Here is a 19,441-nt window from a genome sequence, read left to right as displayed (position 1 = left end):
CCTGTAAATTGGCTGGTTTACGCCAAGGTGGAGTAGATGTGTTTCGCTAAGGAGTTGTTTGGTCAGTGTCTACACGTCAATTGAATTTACATACAGCGCTATAAAGAAGAAGACCACATCGAATTGATAAGACGAATGGAACGACGTTCGTTTTGTTAAAAATTTGTCGTACAACTAAAGGTTGCCTGTAGGCAGAAATTCTTTACGTATTTTTAAGCTACGATAAATGGTTCATGTTGTCAAGTAAATATCAGGAGGTTTAAACGATCCAAAGCAACAATTACGGAGATAGTGCCGCGTCTGAATATTAATGTGTGTAACTGTATTTGATACGCTCACTGGGGCAATTTCATTCTTACTTTACAAGGAAATGAATCGTATCAGATTTGAAAGTAAAGGAAGTTAGGGAAGATTCCTTGCCTATATCTGTAACTATCATTGATCAAGTAATAACCCCGGTGAAAATGCAATCTACTTACCAAGCTTGACAGGTTACCATTAATTTCAGGTAAAACCTTCATTCTGAATTTAAATGAAATTTAGATCTCGCGTGCGGCCGGTCTATTCGATTATGATCAAACTTCAAAGTCTTACGTGAACAGACGTGGCAAAGTTCTGCTGGAGAAATTCCCGTGATATGCTCCTTTGGGAGGGATATTTGATGGGGTCTTAAGGAGAACGAGACGGTTAATGACATCGTTTGAAAATTGAGATGATATTTGCTAAAGGTGGTGCATCTAAGGATAAGGAAGTGTATTATAATTGTAAAAGAGAAGGTTATATGATCCTACAACTTCCAGCTTATCGATTTTATGTCATATTATAATTTATCATATTGTCGATTAATAATGTAAATTATTATGTAAGAGAGCGCAGAATATTAAAAACTAATAATATAAAAAGCAAGTTTAAATTGGTATAAAATTAAATTTTGGTACGGTTATTTTTAAAGACGATTCCATGTTCTTCACATACTTTTTACCAAAATCTACCATACGAATGACCATATGAAAATCGAATTTGTTTAACCAAGCAAGAACCAAGACGTCTTTTACTCTGTACATTATTTACATAAGGTCTCCGAAGCTTGAACCACTTGCCTCTGTAAAGAAGTATTCAACGGTCTGAGATCGTTCGAAGGTCACTGTATGTGTTTGCGCATTCCTTTTCCTGGTATCGATACGAAAATACACCATTTTATTCAAAGATAAAGAATCTGTTTCTCGATGTAAAGAACGTTTCTTGTAATCCTTCATCGTCAGAAAGAGGAAAGAAATTTTGTAAAATACCACGACTACGATCATTTATTTAATTTTTATTCATCATCGTAGGAACGATACGAAATAAAAAGTGCCATATTTCTAACGAAAATGATAAAACAACGTAACACGTGAAAGAATAACCAACTATTAAAGAACTTTTATAAATATGTAATCTAATCTATAAACCAGAATTTCGCAAATCTGTTCTTAACACTTTCGTCCATTTCGTTTCGAGACGACTAGACTCAACGACCATTTTCCTTTCGTCTTTTTCGCTGGAGAAAAATCTTAGTACGTTTATACTTCGCCGTTCCGCAAAGCCCACGTTAAATTCAATCCGATTCTTCCCCTACCCTTCACCTACGTATCTTTCGAATAACTTTCGAAACTTCCATCTCGATTCTCGCGAGATCGAGATTCTACTTTCCACGAGCACACGAGCTTGCCCTGTTCGTCCGTTGACGTCTGTTGTCGGCCAATTACCGCGGAACAATACGCGGCAATTACGCGAGCGAAGATTGAACGCAACGCGAAAAAGAGAACGAAACCGCGGTCTGTTTACGTGGAAACATAAACGGCGAGGAGGATGTCGTCGGAAGCGAGTCGACTGCCGACATTGAACTTGGCCCCGTGCCGGAAAGTTTTTAATTTATTCGAGCAACCCCTGTCCCCGTGAGTCAACTCTCTTAAGGGAATCCAAGGAGTCGTTCCACGGCTTCTTTTCCCTCGATTCACATGGAAATGGTTTGTTTACGGGATAACCGGGGCCGCGAGGCAAGAACCAAGCCAGGATCAAAAGTTTTGCTGCTGGGCGCGGATATGATCCCCGGGATTGCTTAAAACTTTGTGATATTTTTCAATCGCGTCTCACCGAACTCTGTAATTCGTGTATTAACGACGCGCCTTTAATCTTCAACGAGTCTATGCTCTTTGATCCGGAATAAATCGAGAAATGGAGATTGAATCTTTTGAATTATCGATGCTCGTGATTTAGGATGGATTTTTCTAAATGCAAAGAACATATTTATAATCTATATTTTTATCCATAGTTTCGTTGATTCTGTATGGGGTAGGCGTTTTTAGGTGTCAACAATCTATAGTCTTGTAAAAGATGCTGATAGTTTCAATACGGGAAAGACTTTTCTAGGTATAGAATATATAAGCACGAGATGTGGAATACATGTATATATAAATATTATGGTTAAATTTCTGCTTAGAAAACGACATTCCATATACATCAGTCTGGTAGATTACTCTACATAAATTCTATGCTCTTGAAAGCAACGATTCGAAATTAGGTGGAGATGTACCTGTGAGATATGTAAATCGCTATTGGAATGATTTATTTATGAAGTTTGTAATGCATGCATCATTGTGATTTGTTTCTTATTAATTAACTTGTGATATTCTTAATTATTAACTTTGATATGCTCGTTTATGGAATACTATAGTTCTGTTATGAGTAAAGGAAACGAATAATTATTCTTTCACGTTGTGCACACTTTCCTGAAAAAGAGAGTAGGCACTTTAATTCGTGGAAATTCGTTTAATTAGGAAACCTATACTTGCACTCGTTTGAAATCAAAAAGAGGGAAAAATTATTCGCATTTTTCTCATTTAAATATATGTGCCCATAAATAGAGATATCTCTGATTAGTAGAACAACATGGTGCAGCGGATTTTTAGAAACCTACAGTGATAATCATAAAATATTAAATTATATTTGAAAATTAAATTAAATTAAATTAGACTGAGAAATCAGATTACAAAGATCATTATCAAATTTGAGAAAACGAATATGTTACAAGAATAGAATGGTCCACGATATATGATACTATATAGAACTTATTCTTTAATTCTATTTATTCCATTTATTTAATCATTTGCATAATCCTGTTTATATGGGTACTGAAATTTTGATCAGATTTTTTATACCCGATGAAAGAGATCTATTTCCTTCAATGGCTAGCTCTAAGGACTAGACTTTGATACGTAACAGATCTAAATCACACATAGCTTCAAAGTCTTAATGTACTACAGATGCAAGTGTCTCCAAGGACCGAGAGCTAATATTGGAATTTGTAGATTGGAAATTCTACAGGTGCTGAAGGTATTTGGAGTCACCGGAGGTATCAAAGCTACGAGAGGCATTTAGGATGTACGCAAGTCCTACCCGTACCTATGTGAGCCATCCAGAATGTGTTCAGATTCCAAGATTATTAATCCTCTATGAAATATCGAAATATTTCTGCTGTCGTGGAAAGAAAGCTGATTGCAGCTTTAAACGTTGCAAGATTAATAAGTAGCCAGCATTTTCAATCGCGAAGGATTTAGGTTTCTGGAAGCATTAGAGTCTATGAAGTTCCCAAATTCTCCAAATTCGAAAGTTGTCGAGAAAGGTTTCCAGAGTCTAGCGACGCAAAGGAGCCATAGTCTTCAAGGTTCCAGGGTACCAAGGTATGCCAAGGGTGCTCGAGATCCTAGGATCGTCGAAGCATTAATATTGCTAAGATTACGATGTACTTGAGAATGTTGATGCTTGAGAAACAAACCCTAATGCCTTCGTTACTCTTGATTATCGACGATCATGGATGTTTCTGACCTCCGAATATTAGAACTTCCGTGATCCACTTGGATCGGATCCTTGGAGAACCTGAAATCTGGGAGTACCTGATACAATTTCGCAATTAGTAGAAGCTGTATCAATGCTCAATCTGTGATGAGAGTAATCTGTGATTCACATACGCCTATTATATTCTACAAATATATCAAATTATATTATGTCTATTTTATTCCTGAATTTTGCTATTGCTACGATCAAACTTTACTTGGAATTGAGCTAGCGATAAAATGTTACTTTCTGCAAACTCGCGTACATACAATACTACTAGACAAAACCACGGAATTATTTTCTTAATTGTACTTGTACTAAATTTCCTACTAATCCGTATTAATCCAAAATTAATGTTATAGTATAAATATCAATAGTAACTTTTTTTAATTTGATAGATTCTCGTCGAACAAGTTGTCTAAGGTGATAAAAAATCTATGCTGTCTTCTTGTAAAATTTTTCAATTTTATACTGTACGTATCTAATGCTTCCAAACTTCTGTTTGATAGAGAAATTAAGAAAATTAAAAAGAATCAAAATCTCAAGTAGGAAACTTTCCTTTTCTTATTAATTAACAATAATAAAACCACTACTTCCCCAATGTTTCCGTAAATAATATCTTTGACATTACAAACTAGAATTTGGACCAGTTTTACATACGCAACGTCAAACGAAATACATATGCAAGAAGTTAACCAGATGTAATTCCTAAGCGCAATGCACACAGCTTTACTTTTGTCTCGCAAGAATCTCACCCCCTTCCTAAACACTGCAGCGTTTCTAGATGTACAGTTGCGGCGATGTACACAGCTCGGCATTAGAAAAACGATTTCTCATCACGGCTTTGAAATTTTCATGAAGACAGCGTACACAATCGCGCTTAATCGGGGATCGATCTCCGGAGACCCTCGCGCTCGCGCTAGAATCGCGGCCGGTGCAGCGTGTTCCGCGAACGACGGGCCATTTGCACACGACCACGTCGCCCCGTGTCTCGGTCTCCTCTACGTACGTGTTTAGCTTGTGGGAAAAGCAAAACGCGTAATCGCGCTCCGTCTCGCTCGTTTAACGAGCGGAAACATTATTAACGCGCGCGTACGTAGCCGACTTTTTTGCCCCGGATGTGTTTGACGCTCGCTCATGCCGCCGCGCCGGTGTCTTCGTCTTCTCTCTTTTCTGGTCTCCTCTTCGTCCTCCCTGGCACCCCTCGTTCTTTTTTCCTTGTTCTTCTTTCTCGTCTTCTCGTCCTCGTCTGAAATCCTTTGTGCACACGGTCGCCGTAGTTTCTCAGGGACGCGTGGCGTGGGAAGGTTCGCAGGGCCTTAAAGTTCGCCGCGGCTAGCCAAGGTGCACGAGGCAGATTCCGAGCGGAGCCACTCTAACCCAATTCGTGTCGCGCCGAGTCGCGTTCTATACGCCGCGCCGGTGCAAGCGTTGTGCAAGCGCTCACGCAGCCTCAATTAAGTAATTACCGACCGGCAGGCTCGATTAATTCACAACGAATAATTAGTATCGGCCCATCGTCTAAGAGGTAATTACGCGATGTCCCGATGATTTTTCAGCCACGGGCACCTGTGACGTTCTTCGAATGCTTAACCCATTTTTTGACGGACGTGTTATTGGTTAGTACTATTGGAGCAGGAAATGACCAAGAACGTGTTGAAAATTGAGACACAGTTGGTCGATATGAAAAATTTGCTAATGTGGTGACGCATAAAAGTACTTGGTTGAAAAATACACGGGGGAAACGTAACAAGTCTATTTTTGTTGACTTTATGATTCTGACATCACGTCGCTATGATTAGGTTCATCCATTAAGTTCAAAAAGTACAATTCTCCTAAAAGTAAACGACGCATTTATGAAATTTTGTGAACGATATCAATTGTATAACAATCGACGTTTTTTAATTATTCATAATTCAAATTCAAAGAACAGGGTTTGTTTATACTATTTAAATTATAAATATATAATATACAAATTTTGAATAGTTAATCCTCCGTCAGTTTTGCATTTGCGACTACACGATCATTAATGTCGTTCTCTATTTTTCTCTGTTACAGCCGAAAAAATTCGATCGTCCTCAGGACACAGCTGTCTGTGAGGGTGCATACTATCATAGGTGAGTACATCCGAGACTCGATTCGAATCTAGCCACAGGCTCCCACGATCCACTTGGATGGATCATCCGATTCACGACGATTCCCCGACCTCTAACCAGCATCGCTGGGTCAAATCTTGCTCCACTTACTGCGTTTCGGTCCGATGATCGATAAAGAATCGTTGGCCACATAGGAAATATCGTTTTCTCGAATCATTGACACCGATTCATGAATTGTCCATATAATAATGATCAAACGTGAGAGGTTAGATGTACATAGGTACACCGAGGTTCAAAAGATTGAGATTATTAGCTGTAAAAATAATTAGAAATTCTTTTAGAAATATAAAAGTGAAACTGTTTAGGAAATGGTATATTTTCCGATTTTTTAACTATTTGTTTGAATATTCTTTTTAATTTTATTGAAAATATTAATATCCCCGATAAAATATAGTCTTTATTTATTTCAACTTTTGACATTTTATTAAAAGGTATTAAGTTACGATTTTAATAAAAGTTCATTTAATATAACTCCAGTCAAATTTTACCATACAAGAACGGTGAAATATTTCGCTGACAAATTTAAAAACAATACATCTTTTATTCAATTTGTACGTGATTTCAATTTTTTGATCATAAAATTCATGTTACTTCACAATAAATAGGTATATTTTTGTTAGTCATGTATATTACAGAGATAAATATATATCATATTAATACATTACAATAGGTCATTTATAATTACATAGAAACGTTATATGAATCGATAATTTTAACCGTATGATTATCGCTGGGTTCCTGCAAACGATTTTCCTGTCATGTTAAATCCAACTAATTATTGCGTAAAGGATATCGTATGAAACAACATCGAATAAGCTTTCGTTCGTTTTTACTCGAGCATTTGCAATCTACTAGACGATAAACATTGTATGTGGATTTAGCGATAGTGCGAGAAATCGCAGTGAATTTTATTGAATCGGAATTGAAGGATCATTAACTGAAACGTTTTGTCCTTTCGTCATTCATAAATAGCGGATAATCAAATTACACGTCTGAAATCCGCGTTCGTTAACAACCAATGACACGGATCGTATCATATTGTGTGATTATCGTTCACCAAGGAGACCTGAATCAATTTTCGAAAGAGAACAAGTCACGAAACCCTATAGCCGGCTCGAGGAAAGATCTAATGTAACGTTACTGTCCGAGATATGTAATTCTTTTTGATGAAAACGTCGCACAGAGTAATGACCAGTGTATAAAGTGCAGAACAGTGTAGCGGCGACAAAAATCGGCCTAGGGCTTCGCTAGGGAGTACAAGCCATTAATCACCGTGACAGGTGATGGTTAACCACGCAATGTCGAATAAAAACTGTGCCCGCTGACCGCGATGCAGTTTCTTTTTCAACCCGCGACTCATGCAACGAATGTGACTTCGCAATGGAGAATAATTGTGTAAAGGCAATCGTTGATTATATGAACACTTTTCATTTTGAATACGTGATCATACAGTTGATATTAACATTCTCCGTTCATTGTCGTTGATGGAATAATTCGATGGGAAAATAGAGTGACAGATACGATATATAGTTAGATATATTACCCGCTGCAATTTATAATTCGTCATAGCTATTTATTTTTATATAATATGCCGCACGGATTTACTTATGCAAACATATTGGATAATGTGTTACGTTTCTATATATAATATTAATCGTTAACTAATATGTCGAAATTAAATATCGCTAAAAATTGTAAGTTTCAATAAGAAATTGAGTATTTCGATTGCAATATTTCATCTTTTAATGATTGCTAGATTAAACTGATTGTCACGGTCTCAACGATCTCATTGTTGTGTAATGATAAGTATAAAAATTTTTATTTTCTATATGTAATTGCCGAGCAGAATTTGGATTTAATCTAAATAGAAATGAAACTACATTTTCTCGTTGTCAAAAGCCAACCTCTTTCATTTCCTAGCAGTTCGAAAAAAAGGTAGAGGAGAAATAACAAAAAGCAGAGAACCCGTACCTTCCCCAATCACAGGATGACTCGCGAATCCAATTTAACGTTCTTTTCACCATTACAAAGCATTACGTACCAACGACGAATCCTTTTCCCCGATTCAACCAGGAAAAGTATGTCGGAAGGCCGAGTGCTTAACAATACACCCCGTCGAAACGTAATTGGAAAAGCGATTACACGAAGCTAACCCCGTCGAAATTACTAATTCCATTAAGCGATTACAAAGATTCTCGAATCGTTTCCGCATATTCTACGCGATATAATATTTTTGTGGCAACGCATTCGTAATTATTTCGGATTTGTCGCTATCGTTGTCTACGTCATCTTCGTCGTCGGCAGCGTCGTCGTGGAACGACTGAAAGGCGTTCTCGACGCTCGAGGCGGTTGGTCGGCCCCGTTAAATCATAATATTACCGAGGAAAATTGAATCGTGCGGCACGCGACGAGATTTCCCGCTAAAATCACCGTGAAAATGGGTCTTCGCCGGTTCTTCGTGCTGTCGACGAAAACGTAGCCGCGTAGCCTTTTTCTGGCGCACAGAGAAAGAGGGGAAAAAAAGATTGATCGCCGCGAGGCGATCAAGCCAGCACCGGCGAAACATCTTATTTTGTCAATCCCCGGGAAAAGACGGCGGCCGGTCGGTCGAGTTGAAATTCAACGAGGCGGGAGGAAAAAAATGTAATAAATGATCGGTTGTTACGACGGCGCGTGGCGAAGCAGAAGCGTGATTCTATGTTACTTTTTGTCCATGTTAAAACATTTTCTCTCCGCGAGATTTAAATATTAAATCGCAAATGTAGAGACGTTGGATTACTTTTAGATGTTAAACGTAGAAGTTTTTGTACGATATATGATTTTATCTTCAAAATTTCTTTTTTTTTTTTTTTGTTAGTATTTTATATAATTCGAGCTTGATTTATATAAGATCGTCGCTGTATGTTTTTTTTTTCTCTCCCTCGTCATACATCTTTCCTCATCGAAATTTAAATATTCCATTTCGTATATATTATATTTATATTATTCTTAAATATTGCACGTAGAATCTTTTACATATATAGAATGTATTTTTTTTCTCAACTTACCTCTTATTCGATTTTCATTATCGGTGATCATTATCATTTATCTTTGTCTCATTTGTATGTTCTTATAAATTACGTAACACTTTAAACCGAAAATCGAACTGGACGAACATTCCTTCTATCTACCGTATATACATATATTCATTAATCTGTTTTTACAACACAAAGACGAGTAATTAAAGGAACGGAGGCGAGATGTTTCCCAAACGAGCGTCGTAATCTCGCAATTTGGAGTTCGTAAAATTCGGTTAAGTGAATTCTGGTTTCTTTTGAAACACAACGCGCACAATAGCCGATTCTCCTCATTATTTTTTAACGAACAGAGAGAGATTTATTTCCCAATATATTCCGTACGAGCTCCTGATCGTCGATAAAAAGTTGTGGCGCGAATTTTATCGCAACGCGTTGTTATTTCAGTCGAGAGCGTGACTACGTTGCCTTTCGTGCTGTAGCGTATTGTGCCGATCTATGTGTGTGCTTGTACAAGTGTAACCGATCTAACTAAGTGTAATCGTGATTGTCCTCGTATTCGAGTGCATTCAATCTTGAGTATGTTGTTGCATCAAGCGCGTGCATCGTGAAATTTAAGTCTGTCGAATAGGAATTACTCAAACGAACCTTCATACATACGTATCGCGTTTTCCTTTACACCAAAATCGTCATTTTGAATCGTTGCAACCTTTTTACGCGTTATGAACACCATTCAAATACTATTAGTAACTGATTATTATTCGATAATATACAATTGATAACGTGTTGAGATTGCTGCGCTCGTTGGTTCATTTCCGATTGACAATTGCGTTCTTTTATGTTGAAATATCTTTTAGGTTTGAAAATAAAATGGAAAACTTTTCCTGAATATATATATATATTCTTCGGAACCATTAAAAGCCTTTGTTGAAACGAGAGTAAGAACGAGACGGAAAAATTCAAAGAGCGCAGCAGGTTTAAAACAGATCTTTGATGAAATATTTCGAAATTTCTAACAGCATGCATAATAGGAGAATGTTCTTTGGTTTTTATTAATTGTAAATTTAAAACATAGACCTCTGTGTAAATAGTGAATTTTGGAAATGCAAATTTGAAAAATAATCCAGTAATAATTACTAGTTGCAATCTTCGTGTAATCTGGTGTTGAAAATCGTAATTCTACTATCTTGGCTTATTTATAAAGATAAGATAAAAAGATTTTTAAAGAAACGTTCAAAGCATATGCACGCAAAATTTGTTTTTATAAAATTTACTGTCGATGTAAGCAAGAATGAACGCATAAGTACCAGATTTAAACGTTTGAAACTCTAGTTACTGGAATCATTTTTATTTTGAACAAACTTAAACTAAATGATCGAAAAATGTAAAAGTTCGTTTACGATAAAAGTATCAAAATAGCACATTAATATATCGTTTGTCGGTCCTTTGTCACAGCGTTACGCGCATTGACTCGTAGAGAAGTTGACTCAACGGCAACGTTGCGTTTTTAGTAGAAAAATTCTTTCCTCTGAAACAGACGGTAATTAAACGGACGTTAAAACGTGATAGAGTTTCTTAGCGGGTGCTCGTTCAGCTTGTTATTACGTTTGAAATCGGTCGTCGGGCTACCTCTAATTACATGCGTCCGTCTGAGAGAAGCTAAGGAGGTGACGAGTAATTAAAAGTGATGAAGTTGTTGTCTAGAATGTCGGCGACGAGATGGACGTACGGGTTTTTGCAAATTGAGTCGAAGCATCTGTCGCTGTAATGAAAAGAAACGTGTTGAGTTACGAACAGTTTGATATGTACAATGAAGTAATCTTGGCAAGAATCTAAAGGAAACTTGATGACTTTCTTTCCCGTAGCGCTCGTTACTAGTTAGAATATTCTTATTACAATTGTCAAATGGAATAACTTTATTGTAATAAAATACTGGTTAATTTAAATAATTTTCTACTGTTGTTTAGGGACTTTAGATCTAAATGTTTGGTCTTTTTTCTTATTTATTAAATGTAATAAAATAATTTATCATCATAGCCTTCCTGCACGATTCAAGTAACATTACTCGTGAAATTTTACAAATTGCAGATTATAAGGTTACAATAAATGAATTTACGAGTGTATAAATACTCTCGTCGTAGCAGTAACAATTTAATAAAACAAATAAAGCTTTACACGTTAATTTTACAAATTACAAACCATCTAATTGCCCTATTGTTCCATTTACTGCAAAACAAATATAATCGTGCAATAGAAATTTATAATTTGGATACAATTTATCGATCCTTGAATATTATTAGTTATCGTATAAGAGAGTCCAGTTTTGCATTATAATCCGAACAAATAAAAGGATGTTCGCTTGTTCAGATTCAATATACAGAAAAAAACAATTATCCTTTCCCTATAAATTAACAAGAAAAATATAGAATACCTTTGGCATTTATTTTTACGATATATATAAATAATCGCTAAACTTTCGAGTATCTGATTGAAATAACTGGCTATCTCAAATAACTCTATCGTTGGTTGATACAATTATTATCTGCGCAAGCAAAAAACCACAGAGTATCGACGACAAAGAATCCTTCAGAATGAAATTGCTCAATCGAACAACTGGAACCGAGTTCCCAATCGTTTTCCACGGTCCGGGAACAAAAAATCGTTCAATTATCGTCGAATTCGATCCTGCACGCGGTCTCGCTAAACCAATTAAGCAACGCTGGGAAATGAGTCTACCATGTCGATCGCAGAAACAGAAAACGCTAACTAACCGCTGCGCGATTCAAGTTTGGCAAATCGAACGACACGAAAACCTCGGGCTCGCGTCTGGTCGTCCCGCAGAATTCACCTGCGGGCCGTAGCCGTTCGTTGAACCCTACGAAGTTGGTGGAGGAGAGATGATCGAAGGTCCAGAATAAGCGGTTGAAAAAAAGAGGAGGACGAAAAAAGAAAAGGGCGGAGGAAGGAGGAGCGGAAGCCGACATGGACTGTGTCGTTTTACATATTTTAACGGTGCTTCGTGTACCTTCGTCTCTCGCGAAACCTGTCGGCCCTTTCGCTTATTCTCGATATTTCGTCGTTTCCTGGCCGCGTCTATATTTCAACGGCACCACGGCCTGTCCACCCTCGATGGGGGAAACGGCTGTCTTTAATACGGATGATTAAAGCAACGTAAATCATCGGAGGCGTGTCTGCTGCAATTGTTCGATTTCTTTAATTGCTGATTCGTGACACACGGGATTGAATAATTCCAGTGCCTTCGAGCAAATTGAATCCTTTAATTCGCGAGCTGTGCAACTATGCTCTTCTTCGTATTTAAAATATAGGATAGTGTACTTGCATTCTACCTTGTGGAACTTGTTCAGATTTATTGTATTATACTTGTATTCTTATAATTGAAAGATTTGCGACAATGCAAAGATAGGCTTAATATTCAAATAGTATCTGTTAGAAGAGAAAGAAAAGTATCGGTGACGTATTTAAAAGCGTAAAAGTTTATTACTACGAATATTAGTTTTCTATGAATTTCAAGTACATTTGAATAAATGATTTGACTTTCATTGGTTTTGAATTGATTCTTGTTGGGTTACACAAGTTCCTTTATTTATTTTTATTTAGAAGTTAGTGAGTTCCGCAAGACTAGCCTGAAAGGAAATTGAAATTGAAATTAAATTGAAATTTACAGAGGATTTTTTGAAGATTTATTCCTGAGTGCTTTATTCTTTCTTTAATACTTCGCTCCCTTCTTTTGGGTCGCAGAAAAAAAGGATATAAAATATATTTGTACGGTTTTACTAATTGAGTACACCATTCATTTTCTCTTTCGCACGTTCCAGATTCAATTTTCTATCATTCCGTTTTTTTTTTGTACGTTTCATAATTATAGGACAAATATTTTTTTCCCGCGCAAATTACACAGAAGTTCCTTATAGGCAATAAATTGGACGTACTTTTTTTCTCTCCTTAATTCGTCCGTTGGGCAAAAACAATCGTTTCACTGGTCATCGATCGACGAGTGGGCAAAATGGCCTCGTATAATGATTTGCTCGTTTTAATTTTGCCCTGGAGCAACGCCAGTTCCTCTTGTAAAATTTTCGATCCCGTTATTAGTAATTCGCTCGTTAATAATCGAGCTCTTTGCGGCCTCGTCCATTGGACAAGGCCACGGAATTTAGCGTGTTCGCCAAACTCATGATCAAACAATTTTCTTAATTCTAAATACGAACCACTATACACATCAGAAACCAGATAGAATCATCGATTCCTAATTAATGGACAAACTTAGAACACCTTTGATACGAACGACTAACTAAGATAATAATCGTAAAAGCCGCGAATCTTCCGTTGAAAATGATGGTAGTCGATATGGATTATCATAATTACTAGGGAGAAATTTTGATCCTTTAGAAAGTTAGTACGATATTAGTGCTGTTAGTTGTAAAGAAGCACAGATCCTCCGCTGGAGATTACGTTAATGTAATTTTAATATCGTTATAATCGCATAAATGAATTGTATAAGTGGTGGTTTCGATAGATTTGCCGTTAATATTAGTAATTATAAAAATTGTAGATCTCCAGTAGAGATTACGGTAATCGCCGGCAATTAATGCAAGAACAGAAAAAGACTTGCTGTAGGAAACGCTTCCAAAGTGAGCTGTGTTTCGCACGCATCACGCGACACGTGGAATCGGATTTCGTACATCCTCAGCAACTCTAGTCTGGTCTATTCGACCTTGAAATAGACTTCATCTTCATCATATTCTTGGCATTCTCCTTCCATGTTGAAATTCTCGTCAATTATGGAGATGTTTTGCGAATTTATTTGTTTTCGCTGTTTTAAGGCTCCGCGTCGTTTGGATTTGCGATGTTAACGATTTAATTTATTCATTTTTTTTTTTTTGCCTTTTCTTCCACGTGGATTTGGATTTCAAAAATATAAATAATTACAACCAATTGAATATCAATTTACATATTCCAGCTATTTTTACACTAGAAGATTTAAAAGTATAAAAAGATTAATCGATTCTGAAAATTTAATTATTTTTTCTTACGTTGTCTTCCATTTTACTGAATCAGTTTTTATGAAAATTCTCATAGTATAATATTTTTCGTTTTCCTCCTTATTATAGTATCTTCCTGAAACTTAATTCTTTTGCATTTTATCTTTATTAGAAAATTCGTTGGGAAATATTTGAATAATTCTTTTTGCAACTGCCTCTCCTTTGTATTTTAGTCGCTCGTCTTCAAAAATTTATTTGAACATGCTACAATTTTAAAATTAGGGCTATATTCTTGTATTAATAGATTCGATTAATTAAAAACTTGTGTGGTATAATTACGGAGTTGGTAACTGGTCGTTTATGTGAGCAACGAGCATGTTCGCCGCTGCTTAAGATCACACCAAGCGTAACATAGTCGACACCTTGCGTTTTGCGCACCATTTTCTTCCTAGCGCCACTCGCAAAATTCTTCGTCTTAGAAGCAAGTAACAGCTATAGAAGTTCTCCATTTTATGCGTTTTCGACATACTTTGCCACCTCCGACAGAAATAGTCCAATTAAAATCGTCGTTCTTTCTTTGAGAATATGAACATGATTATAGAGAATGGTAGTAAAATGTAGAATTTGACGATTCTTAGTAAGCATTTTTTTCGCCATATTTTCCATGTTGAAAATTTTCCTATTTGAAAGAAATTTTAGAAATTTGGGCATCTTTCTTTCTTTCTATCCGTGCTGTGCAGTTTCTCGTTTCTACAATTTAATTGTAAATCGCACATTTTTCGCTTGTACAACGTGCATCGATACGTGCGATACACCTGTCGGATGAAATTGTAATCTCCGACGTTTCTTGTTCTTTTGAGTATTAATACTGACGAATTAAAAAACGAGTGACGTTAGCCAAAGTGAATTAGTCATAGCGAATTAATCAAAGTACGCAATGAAAATCATGATTCGACGTCCTTTCAGCTTCACCTGTAATTATCATCGACTAGCTAATTCAACAATATCAAAGGAAATCAAAAAACTCGCAGAGACCATAACGATTACCCCAAACTCGTATACAAGGACGTTTTCGCTTTCTCGATTTTTAGTGTCGTAACGACGCACTGCACTGGCACACGCTACCTAACGTAGAAACTCAATGGAAAAAGGATCCAGCGGAGTTGCAACGCGGCGTTACGAACCAGTGAGCTTGCTTAACGTCTCGAACAGAGAGGAACCGACGTTCGTAGGGTAAAAAGAGACAGGTTTCTGCTTATATGGTCACTGATTACGAAGGGGCCAAGGGCCCGAGGGCCTTGGGACCGCTATTCTTAGAAGATGGGTCCTTCTACCTCTCTTTCTCGAACTCGTTGCTTCCTTATCTTCCTTCTTCTTCGTCCTCTTGCTTTATGCTCCTGTCTACTTTTCTCTCTCGAGCTACTCCCTCGGCACACTGCTCGATTCTGACTCTTTCGTCTCGTACGCGGCCCCTACAGCGATTCCTAATTACTTGTGCTCGCGTACGTCCGTCTCTGTTTCACCCTTTACCTCTCCCCTTTAGGCCGTAACAGGCCGGCATGCATAATGCATTTAAAGATCGCGTGATAGCAGTCGATTATGCGGTCGCGCGGGTCTCCTTTTCCGCGAAAGGAGTCGCGAATTGGGATCCGTAAACCGTGAGTCGACGAAGAACACGAGGGTGTGGTCGCGCGAAACAAAGAAACACAGATAAGACCGTATGAATGAAAACGATATTTTCTTTCTTTCGAGTAAACGAGACCGGTGATACGCTTTGTGTCGCGTGTTGCCGCCGCTGCAAAATCGTGCGGTTGAATTTTTCTCGAATCGCGCGTATTCGGGTAGAGCGTGGATTTTAATTCGAGAAAGAACCGAACCGAAGGAGTAAAATAAAATTGAACGCGTTTAGATAAAGGCAATATAAAAACGAGAAATGCCAACTGGGCGAAATTCAAGATTAGAATCAGAAAATCTTTTTACCACGGATATTTAAAAAGCTGACCGGTGTGCGCCGACGATACGATACGATGGAAGTTTTGCATTTGCGGTTAAAATACGTGGTTACGTGAGTTCGATGAAATTTCTACACACAAATAGTTAGTTACGTCAATTGGACGAAAGTTTAGTCGGAATTGTTCGGTTAAGTCTGTCGGATGGAAATTCTACTGCTAATGTTATGTCGATTTGACGGGAAGTTCCGCTTGGAAATGTTCGGTTGCGACGTTCGACGAAAGTTCTGCTCACGGATCCTTAGCCGTTTCAATTTGGCAGAAATTCTACTTACATTCCAGTGGTTGCGTCACTTGTCATCAAGTTTTGCTCACAGATGTTTCGTTACCTTCACTTAAAGAATGTTTAACCGATAGTTGTTTAATCATATAGTTCGACAAAATCTTACGTTACTCCAACGAATCGATAATAATCGTCTCATTCGCGTCTCATACGCGTAATATCGTAACCGATCGTTCGGAATCAAATTCTAAACGAGAAAGTATTCGTTTTTTTACGGATATTCGTTGAAACTTCCATAAAACATAAATACAAAGAAAATATGCAAATCAAGTACATTTGTCAAGAACGTTCGAGATTTTCACGCGTTAATCCGTGACGGTACTTCCTGTTTCACGATAAACGTTCGCGTCCCGTTATTTTGTCAAGCGTTCGCAAAAATTCAAAGGAATCTACACGGTCGATAACGCGATGTATATCTAACGCGTAAGCTTTACGGTCGGTTCTATGGTAATTCATGCCGTATCGTTGGAGAGATAGCCAAAGTCGAGGACGAAAACCGATAAATTCTCTGAGTCGAAATCCTTGAACGGAACGACTCGTCCTTGCGAGTTTGCGAAATTACGCAGAGTCGTGGGTATGGAAATTAGCTCAATTGCACGACCGGCTCGGCTTTCATAAAAATCCGGCAAGGTTCGCGGTTTGCGTTTCCCTGTTCCTTTTGCACGCCACTTTCCATTCCACGTCTTTTTCTCCGACGCTTTTTGTCACTTTATGGCGGCTGTCGCATACCATTGACGATTTTATTTAATCGAGAGCGAACGACGCTGAAAGATATTCCTCGGCCGCTCTAGAAGAAATAATCAAATAATCTGTGCGTTAGGAAAAACACTCTACCTGAGAATTTATTTAACGAATTTATGTTAAATTATATTTTCTTAACAATTTGGATTGTTCTTGTCGCTAGATTAATTTTAATCTCACCTAAATAACTAGAAAATATTTTAATCTTGATTAATTTTAATTTTACACGTTAGTTTCGCGTACAAATGATCGAACTTTGAAACGTATTTCCGAATTATAACGCAAACCACAGATTCGTTTGTTTCGTTCTTTCTTCCTCGGGATCTTTTCTTTTTTAATATGAACGTACTTTTCTTAGCGTGAACGTGATATCGAACGTTGAATAAGTCATTGAATCCTAATGACTTTTTCACGCTTGTGGAATTAATCAACGTCTATTTTTTCTCGTTCGAATATGCGAAGTAATTCTGCATTCGTATAATTCTCGCATTAATTTTGCCAAACATTAATCACCCTATGCCATCTGTCGTAATCCTTCTTTGACATAAAATCGTATTAATGACAACTTTTAATATCAATAAAAAGAAACCAATTCATCAAGTCAGAAACAAAATGAGATTTTCAACGCGCACGATAGAATTACGAATTTCTAAACGATTCTTTTTATTAATGGTTTAAAACTTCATACAGAGATTATTTCAACTGTACAAGGATTTTGTAGAAATATTTGATCCCTGTCAATATTTTGTTCGTCGCTGTGCCGATTTGGATACCGGGCAATCAATTACTAAACCGTATCGCAATCGTAATACTTCTCTCTGTTCTCTCTGTTCTCTCAATTTACCACAACCATAAAATATTCTCCTGCTAATTATAATCGCTATTAAGTAGCTCGTAATCAGCGTTCGTAGCTTCTAGTTGCAGTTCGCAATAATCGAACAGCAACCAGATTGTAACAAGCTTGCATCCAGTATAATGGAACGGTCAACGCGTCGCAGATGAAATTATTCGCCCATTGACACCGATACAAGCAATTATCAACATTCGTGCTGTTCGATAGAGCGTGCATCCCAGCATACACTGCTCGAAACCGTAGAATCAGTGTATCACGAAGCGAGAATGGAGGTTGGACGCGTAAAATTGACATGGACAGTTTCCGGTTTTCCTTTCTTTATTCCACGACGTCGTGTATTTCTTCGATTTTTCCGAGAGATAATGTATTTTCCGATTTTTCGCCGTACGAACACCGAGTAACACGGTCTCTGTATCCCTCTCTGCCTCTTCCTCTCTCCTTCTCCCTTCACCCTCTCTTTTATGCACGTTTATTCTTACTTCTTTTAACCTGTTTTCCCTCTTGCTCGCACTTCCTCTGGATTTCCAGCAGGCTGGAAAATCTCTCGGCGACCGCCGAGTCCCGTGAAATTGAATTTAGTGCGCCGCTGGTGAAATGGAATTCAATTAGTATTAGTAATACGGTCGAGCCACGATTGAAAAAGGATGATAGAAGCCCGACGAAAGAGCGTGAAACGGCGAGTGGGGGTGTAGCTGGATAATAGAGGCGGAACAGTGAATTCGTCGTGTAAAATTAATCGCGGACTTAATTACCGGTTTTCCTCTAATTAAACCCGATAAATGATTTCAACCGAGGAGAGGAATGGTCCCCATTGAATTATTGTGCGACGATGTGAAATCGTCCGTTGAGATCTTCCTGGGAAAGTTTAAGCCGGCTCCGCGTAAATTATTTATCCGTGTTTTTCCTTTTGTCAGTTTCTCCGCGAGATAAATTTTTCTTCTATTTCGTTCGTAGGTAGTTTTCTTTCGCTTAGATCGGATTAGAGATCGAGTATAGCAGGCAAAAAGGATTTGGGAGAATGATAATACGAAGGGAAGAAAAGCACGTTCAGAAACCTAGCGAATGATTTAATCGGACGCGAAGAGAAGTTGATAATTAACGAGTCCCAACGGCGCGTCGACAATGCTTAACGTTGGAAACAAAAGCGCCGCTGGTGTACCTAGCTGTTCCTGATCTTCCTACGCTAAACGAACTTCCGGGTGGCTTGTTCGCTTTTGCACGCGCCTTCAGCGCGAACCGTCGACCACTTTCGAAGCACCGTTAGAGCGTAAGCAGCTGCAGTCAATTTCCTTATCGACCCCGTAGAAGAACAATCACATCATTTTTATAAAAAAAAAAAGAAAAAATGGGAGAGAAATTTTCATCTTTTATAGAAGGATCGAAAAATAAGTCGAGAAACAGAAAGCTAGCGGTATGTATGTAAATATTAGGTCGTCCGGAATGTTTCTTTCGTTTTAGAAGAAAATAATGGATGCGCGACGTCTTCCGTTTTATATTGTTTTATCGAATTAC

General features: G+C 37.7%; 1 protein-coding gene across 4 annotated transcripts in view; it reads left to right on the top strand.

The window, feature by feature from the left end:
* The window catches only part of LOC100648204 (FH1/FH2 domain-containing protein 3), a 241,593-nt gene that overhangs the window by 150,645 nt on the left and 71,507 nt on the right, over positions 1 to 19,441 (top strand). For all 4 annotated transcript variants that reach the window (XM_012309303.3, XM_012309302.3, XM_012309301.3 and 1 more), the window contains one exon: positions 5,932 to 5,990. In XM_012309303.3, the coding sequence (XP_012164693.2) occupies positions 5,932 to 5,990 (59 nt within the window). The remainder of the gene's footprint in view (positions 1 to 5,931; positions 5,991 to 19,441) is intronic.

Source organism: Bombus terrestris, chromosome 6, assembly GCF_910591885.1.
Source record: "Bombus terrestris chromosome 6, iyBomTerr1.2, whole genome shotgun sequence".
Lineage (NCBI taxonomy): Eukaryota > Metazoa > Arthropoda > Insecta > Hymenoptera > Apidae > Bombus > Bombus terrestris.
This window is presented reverse-complemented; position numbering and strand designations above follow the sequence as displayed.